Genomic DNA, 8,686 nt, shown 5'->3' with positions numbered 1-8,686 from the left:
TGGGAAAAGTTCAGGAGTATCAAGAAGACATTAGTATAAATCAGTACTACCCGTCACTGGTTTGTCAGATGTTAGCATGTCTTTGAAGGAGTGGTGAGAACTCTTGGCCCTTCACAGCTAATTGCTTGTTCAATTTCTCTGATCTTGCAGTCAATATCTATCCCACAATATTAATTACTTATCCCTACAGTGTGTCCAAATGAATATCAGTTTTGATGCCATTAAAGGGTACAAATTCAGAACGGCTGCAACCTTTCACCTAATGCCACACAAATGTCCAGATCATTATTGAGGTTACCAATGTTATAATCAAAATGAAAAATAAATAAATTCTTTCTCAAAATATTGTTAATTTTTATTCATTAAAATAGAGCCGCATACAGACGTCGAGAAATCAACAGTTAGAGAAGTCGCCGAAAGTATTTCTGTTGATTTACATCTGGAGAACCTGTAACCCAGAGAGAAAGATCATCAGAAAATAAAATTACCATTTATTTTGTACAACTCTGTCAAATATGTAAGAACGTGGAGTTTTCTATGAACAAATTATACCAGGCGGCTCGCGAACGCCGTACTTTCTACGTACAATGGTCCTGCATACACTAGTGATGCATGGGATGCCTAATCATTTATTTTCGAAGGAGCGCTACAACGTGCTGTATTGTGGAGGTTGTGAAACAAATAGCAGTCATTTTACTGCACACGCTCCATAACAGGGTGCATTTGTAAATACGCCAAAGGTGCAGAAAATAAAATTTAATAAATTATTAATTTGTACACGTGTAGACATTCCACTCTATAAAAGAGTAGTTTGTATGAAACAGAAACTAGTACTGTTCGGCGATATACGTGTGAAGAAGGTAGTCTTCTGTTTGGAGCTTCGGCTGCATTCTCACCAGATTCTCCACAGATTAAAATGAAGTCTGTGTATTCGTCGTTACTGAACACACTAGTCATTGCCGATATACAGACAGCAAATGTAGCGCTGCTGTACACTAGTGCATACACCAGCCTAGTACTATGCGGTCGCATCCAATGAGTTGCATTAGATGGGTGGTGCTGAGGAACATACTGCGAGCGACCGTTCGGTTGTTATCTCTTCATATTCTGACGTAACCTGCCTGCTGGCAGTAGTGCCCCTGTGAAAATCAGTTAGTAGACATCCCATTCAACATTTTGTGCATGCGGGACAGTTATAAGTATAAAGTACGGCGCTCGCGAACCGCCTGGTATAAAATGATCAGTAAGACAGCTGGTTGGCAGACGTGGAATAATTGGACTGGGAAACCTGTGCCATTAACAGAAATCTTCTGATATCTTGGCTAAATGATGCAGTATGATAGTTTAACAGAAATTGAGATAAGATTCCATTTTACCTGATATGAATGGAGAGCAACTACGGGAATTATGTTCGACAAGAGGATACCATCAAAACTCAAGGGTTGTATTTATAGAGAATGGTTCATACTGCCTAACGCATGGTTTGGAAACAGAGCCAAAGAGAAAAGCCTCTAAGAGAAAGTTGGAGATGGCAGGAATGAGAATGCTGCTACGGGCATGCAGTTTGTGAAGGAAGAATATGATCAGAAATGAAACTATTCTGGTCTGAGTACAGGTGACCAGCGTCAAATATAAGATGATTTTGCCACGTCACGGGGAGAGAAAATGACTATGTGGGAAGAAGCCTTCTGAGAATAGCAGGAGAAGTAGGCTCCGTAGGAGAAGGAGCGATTCTGTCGTCTTGGATCCATAAGAAATGGATTTGGAGGAGGACACAGGGAGCCCGTATGCCAGTGGAGAAGAAGAGGAATATCAGTAAGATGGCTTATATCTGAACCAATTGTGAAGAAAGAAAAATTTGTAAAGATTTTCACAAATTGTGTGCAACTGTTGTAACTATATTTGCTTAATATATTTAAGAAAAGTCATCGAAATCGAAGTTCATTCCCAGCGTATGTATATTCCAAGAAAAAGGAAGTATTTTTTTTAAAAACAGATCAAGTCCATGGAACCTATAACAAAATCATTAATAGGAGGTCCGTTTTTGTAGCTATAACATTATTACAAGTCAAGTATTTTGTGATGAAATGACTAATGTGACGCCTTATATTCCAAAATACTCTTGTTTTTAAATCTTGTTCCACAAAGCAGTCACCTTCAAACATATCAGAGACCTCATATCTAATGCAATGAATAATTATTTTAGTCATTTTAGTCATTGATTGTTGTTGCCTGGTCTTAGTGTCGCGGTCGGTTTTTTTTGACCTCTTGTTTCCAATCTTGCCTAAGGTGCAGCATTAAAATGTTCCAAGTGTTTAACGTGACAATTGAATACCATTTGCTTTTGACTCTTTACAATACATCTGTGGAGAGTCACGTCAATTTGCAGAGCTCTGAAATTTCATGACACCAACTCATTCTTTTAAAAAGTAATTAACTTAGTTTAAAAGCGAGGATCAATGGCTAGAAAGGAGCTAATCTCAAACTTCAGAAATGCTCTATTCGAGAATGTGTATGAATTTAAATTGATGGATTATGAAGATTTGTGAACCACTTGGCTTCCAAGTCCCTCAATCAGCTAAACTGGCCATTACTGAATAATTAATCAAGTCCCCATCAGAGACAAAGGTGAATATAGAAAGATAACCAATACAATGCGGTAGAGAAGTACTGATTTGTTTGGTCAAATCCAAGGTCAACCAGGCGGACCTTTTCCTACTTCCAAGATAAGAAGGCAGAAGGGACCTGGTTCAGTGAGATAGAAGAGATTTACAAGAGGTGGGCATCACACATAATGCTATCCAGTAGCGCAACCCACTTAAGGAAAAAAATCAAAACCACAAGAATTTCCAAGAAAAGCCAAAGCTGAAAACGGGGAAGGCGTGGACCGAAGAAAGAAAGAAAGAAAGAAAGAAAGAAAGAAAGAAAGAAAGGAACAATACCGACAACGAATGCGGGAGTACTGGTTAAATGTTGAAGCCCGGGGAAGGAGATAGTTTAAACGACATGGTTTTTAGTTGGACGAAACGAAATGAATGAATGAGTATTCAGTTGCATTATTGTATAGGCTGAAGCATGGAGAGAGTTGAGGCGATCTGAAATCTGACATGAGATTTCAAATTCACGATTTACTCCAGCCCAAATTAAGTAAATCTATAGCGGACCAATCCTTTACTCCAGTAAGGGACGGATTATACCTGATCTTAGCGTCCAGCTCCTGCAGCTCCAGTGACATCCATTTCTGCGTTCATTCCAGCTCCTGCTCCTGCTCCTGCATCAGCTTCATCCGCTCCACCAGCACCACCTGCCTCGGCATCACCATTGACCCCAAACTCAGTACCAGCCTCCCCATTGCCAGTTGCTTCCTCCTCATTACAATTGCAGAAGGTCACAACCTGAAACGCATGAGGAAACGTAAGAAGAGACTATTTTACAAGGGTGGTCTTCAACAGCGTGCCTGCCTTTCCCTCGGAGGCCTCAGGTACGACTTTCGCCCAGATCAGGGATTTTCACCTTGGTCTGAGGACTGGTTAGAGGTCCACAAAGCCTACGTGATCATAAATCAGGAACTGTTGACGGTAAAATAGTGACCCCGGTCTAGAAAGCCAAGAATAACGAATCCTCATTGTGCCGACCACGTGTGACCTTAAATCTGCAGGCCATTTGAGCTGAGGAGCGGTCGCTTTGCAGGTCAAGGCACATCGGGCTGATTCACTATGGTTTGTTTGTTTGTTTGTTTGTTTGTTTGTTTGTTTGTTTGTTTGTTTGTTTGTCTGTTTAGACAGTTGATATTTTACACAGATAACATTTCATCACTCGGAACGTAAAAGTAAGTAAAGTTCAACACAAAAGACCCTCAGATTAAGGAACATAAGCATTTGCCTTATGTGAAAGTGGAAAAATCATCTTCAGAACAGCTGACAGTGGGTTCTGAACTTCCCATCTCTCAAGTGCAAGCTCAGATCTACGTAACCAGAACCGCGCAGCCATCATGCTCCTTAAATCCAATCCTCTCCTTCCCTTTACATTCACTAGAAGGGAATACTTAGATTATCATGTATACACTATTCTTCGATGGTGACGTCTATTAATTTAATGTGACTTTTGTTACCTAAGTCGATCTGAGTAAATCAGGCGGTAGAGTGTTGACCTTCTGAGCCCAAATTGGTGCTCGGTAGATTTACTGGCACGTAAAACAACTCCTGCGAGACAAAATTCGGGCTCTTCCTGGGCTACGAAAACCGTAACAAGAGTTAATGGGATATAAATTATTATTATTAATAATAATAAATTAATAATAATAGCATTTTTAATTTCTTCCTAGATCATTTTCAGCCTCCCATCAAGTCAGAGTACCATACAAGTGTTCGTTATCCATGTACCTATGTACCTATTGGTGAAACAAATGATAATTTTTTGTGTCCATATGCTTGCTTCTTAAAAATGTAGATAAACCAAAGCCCATGAACTTCGTATCTGTATATATTGCGTCATTTGCCATGTTTGCAGGTAGCTGTAACAAATCCTTAAGAGCATCTCTGGCCATCATATCATCATCACTAATAAACTCACATGGAATGTTATTTGGTGGTGATGGTGGTGTTACGCCTCGGGCGTAATGCGGTGTTAATGACGACAAATTTCGGATCAGCTTGAAGAAGGGGGGATAATAAATGATGTGTGGCCTCCGAAGAGGCCTGATTCAGGTCTTTCGAGTTGACACCGTATAGGCGACTTGCGCTTTTATGAGAATGGGACCCTACATATGATGAATTCTAAATGATGGAAACGACATACACATACCCATCGCATTAAGGTTAGAATCCCCGATCTGGCTGGGATTCGAATCCAGGACCTCCCGGACCAAAGGCTAGAACGCTAACCATTTAGCCACTGAACCAGACGTAGGGGTGATGAAATGAGCAGTTCGAGATTTGTTTTTAGAATCTTTAATGTGATAGGAGAATTAAAGACTTTTCATTCGGAAAGTTTACGCCTAGGTAATAAACTGTTTCTCCTCTTATAAGACAGATTATTTCATTCCCAGGGGAAACTACAAACTGTAAATCAGACGGCCTTGTTTGATACTAATTCCCCTGCTCTTTTCGATGTTAAGTTCCACTTCAAATTCCTTAAACTGCGCCATGGTTCTGCTGGCGGGTAATAAAGCCGATTCATTACTTTTTCCAACAATGACGGTGACGTCAGCGACACCAGTTACAATTATCAGAAAGGAACTGGAAGCCATTTCTTCTGAGGGTCGACTGCAGGGCTTGTGAAAAAGGAATAAAGGATTTTATTTGATCATACTACATACTGTAGCTTAGTTATAACTCCCTATACGTGTTCTTCTTGTTCCTCTTCTACCGCGAGTTTTGCTGCACCCCACTCGGGTCGTGGGTGAGAACTGTGTCGTAGATGTGAACCAGGCTTTGTGTAACGGGCGGATGCCCTTCCAGACGTCAACCCTTTTTGTCTTGGGACGAACAAAAGTAACCAGTTCCCGAGTCAGCGGAATTAACCAGATGGTATTAAAATACCTTGCCTCTTAGTGTACTGATTCCAAAATATTCAGATATCTAAAAGGAGAATTCGCACTACATGTGAAGGTATTCCCACTGTGCTCTGTCCAGCTCCGTCCGGACCAATGGCCTATCCAGTGTACACCAATGGTTTCGTCTCTCGCCACACCTGAATTAAGCGTGTTAGTTAGGCACATTATTGTTCACTAATTCCAGTCTTATCCTTTCTCAAATATAGAATGTTCTGGTGTGGCAATTCGCCCAATGTTCTGTGATGTAGTGTGATCCACGCTATATTGGATCTCAAACCTGCTTTTCGCGGGATGTCCCCCTATGGGTGGGGGCGGTTGAATAACACCCACGGCATGTTCTGCCTGTCGTAAGAGGTGACTAAACGGGCTCCCAGGAGCTCTTAACTTTGTAACGTGGCTTAGCGACTACGACTACCCGATCGAATTTGATTTCACGCCGTTCGTTGTTCTTGTCTTCCTTTGGCCGATACCTTCATTTTCGAAGTGTCGGAACCCTTCCATTCTTTTAGTTCTGATTAGTGTTAATAGAAGATGGTAGCCTAGTTGTACTTCCTCTTAAAACAATAATCACCACCACCACCACAACTTTCGTGGGATGGGTAAGGAATCATTACCTAAACTGCTTCCATGGCAGTGCCTGTAAGTTGTATCTGATATTAAAATATTTAAGAGAAAACAATCTCCGTACATAACATAAAAGCGCTCGAATTTGCGGTAGGCCTAGGTAACAGGTTCCACCGCCCGTAAGTGGCATTAAACGTCTTTGCCCCTAGGAATTAACCCACAGATCTTGGTAGCTGCAGTCTCTTAAGTGCGGCTGGTATCCAGTATTCGGGAGACAGTGGGTTCGAACACCACTGTCGGCAGTCCTGAAGATGGTTTTCAGTGGTTTCCAATTTTCACACCACGAAAATGCTGGGGCTGTACCTTAATGAAGGCAAAGGCCACTTCCTTCCCATGTCTAGCCCTTTCGTGGTTCATCGTCACCATAAGGTCTATCTGTGTCGGTGCGACGTAAAGCAACTTATAAAAATAAATAGAAGGAATTAACCTAGTACTCATATTTTTATAGGCTAACATCAGGGCTACGAGCTTACGCAGAAGTGGAAATCTCGTTTCTAAATTTGTTAACTTCCTGATAGGGAAGCAAAGCCACGGCATTTATGGTAAGCCGAGGGGGTTCCTATTAAACCACTCAACCCAGAAAACTTCCAGAGTATATTATGTTGGCATATATATATGTGTGTGTGTGTGTTAATTAGAATATTCCTTACCAAAAGCAAGAGAGCTGCGGAGAAGCACACAAATGCCTTCATGGTGAACTCTTCGTTGGTGGACGACTGGTGAAGAGCAGTGACTATTCCTACCTATTTATAATGGAACTTCAATACATTTTTGCACTGTTTTTACCTGCCTAGTTCACACTAGAGTGAACCAAATATTTTACCCTGTGTCAATATGGACATCCTGTACACTTTTTATTAAATTATGCAATCGGGAAAGAAGCGAATAAAGTATAGTCAAATGAGAGTAATGGTACTTCCACACAGTAATTTGCTCAGTTACGATTGGTTACGAAAGTCAATATTTGCTGTCAACAAAAAGCGGTGTTACTTGTACAATGTACGTATTTCGTAACGATAATGATTTTAGTCACGGAGATAGTTTGATCAACTAACTGTTGGCAGCACACACAGCTCATGTTTTGAAGAAGTAAAATAAATAAATAAATAAATAAATAAATAAATAAATAAATAAATAAATAAATAAATAAATAAATAAATAAATAATAGCCTTGTAAATATCCTAAGGCCTATGGCCTCCTGCAATGCAGGGACAATGCACGGTTTAACTCATCAGGAGAGCAGGTCCTGAGGAGCATTATTATATAGGTTAATTCCTAGTTTGTTTCGTGAGAACGTGTTACTGCATTTTGTACACCTGTGTAGTCTCATCTCTGAGTGGATGCAATTGTGTCTTTCGAGATCAACAGTTCGCGATAACGTGTTATTACATTCTTGACACTTGTACAGTTTTTCCGCAGGTATAGTTCTGGTCGATTCTTTGTGAAAGCGTACACTTGCACATTTTTTTTCTTCTTGCATTTGCTTTTCCTTAGAATGTTTGTGGAGGTGTCTTTTAAGTTCATGAGCTTCCCCTCACGTGGAAATTCTCTATTAGTTTAGTTTAGTTTAGTTTAGTAATGTTTTATTTTACCTGGCAAGATTAAGGCCTTCAGGCCTTCTCTTCCATCTAACCAGGAACTGAAATATACATATGTTGCATTGTATTACAATAACTACGTCTAATACAAATTAAATTAATAATAATACAAGAATGGTGAGATTACATTAAGATGAAATGAATTAAGATTAAATTAATAAATTAAGATTAAGTTAAGATTAAATTAAGATTAAATAAATCAGACATAAAAAGGGATAAATTCTTAAAACTAATATCCTACAAGAAAAAAAAAAAGGGCAGTACATAACATTTGATTTTAAAGACAAATCAGATAAAAATTTTAGACTCTCTACCAGGACATCCATAACAATAGAATGGTTGTAAGTAGCAGCATCAAGTTTACAGATGATCCTTACTGGTGCATAAAATGTCTCCAAAGTGCTTCCTTGAAAGTGTGAATAGCGCTTAACCCCCTGATATTTTCGGGAAGGAGGTTCCACTCACGGCAGGCAATTACTGTGAATGATTTATCATAGATGGCAGTTCTGTGGGTAGGTAAAGCAAGGATGGAATTATTAGTGGATCTGGTGTTAAGACTGTGATAAGAGGATAAGTATTTGAAATATGAAGTAAGGTAAAATGGTTGTGAAGAATGAAGGATTTTATGGAGATGGCATAGGGAATGCACAGTGCGACGGATCTCTAGTCGGGGCCAAGATAGATGGCTATATGAAGGAGTTACGTGGTCATAGTACCGTAGGTTACAGACGTATCTCACACAAGCATTTTGACCACGTTGTAATCTGCTCAATAACTTGCCTCGAGCGTCTCTATAAATCGCGTCACAATAGTCGAAATGAGGGAAAACCAGACTTTCTACCAACATTTTTTTTAGTTTTTCAGGAAATAAGTATTTATACCCGCGCAGCATGTGCAATGCAGAGAATA

General features: G+C 39.9%; 1 protein-coding gene across 1 annotated transcript; it reads right to left on the bottom strand.

Moving 5' to 3' along the window:
• Nucleotides 1-330: 330 nt before the first annotated feature.
• On the bottom strand, nt 331-6,883 carry LOC137500964 (glycine-rich protein 1-like). Its single transcript, XM_068227728.1, has 3 exons — nt 6,829-6,883; nt 3,198-3,395; nt 331-448 (listed from the first exon to the last, which is right to left on the bottom strand). The coding sequence occupies exons 1-2, from the start codon at nt 6,868-6,870 to the stop codon at nt 3,204-3,206; spliced, it is 234 nt and encodes a 77-aa protein (XP_068083829.1). The 5' UTR covers nt 6,871-6,883; the 3' UTR covers nt 331-448; nt 3,198-3,203.
• Between the last annotated feature and the right edge of the window lie 1,803 nt (nt 6,884-8,686).

Source organism: Anabrus simplex, chromosome 5, assembly GCF_040414725.1.
Source record: "Anabrus simplex isolate iqAnaSimp1 chromosome 5, ASM4041472v1, whole genome shotgun sequence".
In the NCBI taxonomy this organism is placed as follows: Eukaryota; Metazoa; Arthropoda; class Insecta; order Orthoptera; family Tettigoniidae; genus Anabrus; species Anabrus simplex.
The sequence above is the reverse complement of the archived record's forward strand: the minus strand, read 5'-3'. Positions and strand labels throughout refer to the sequence as shown.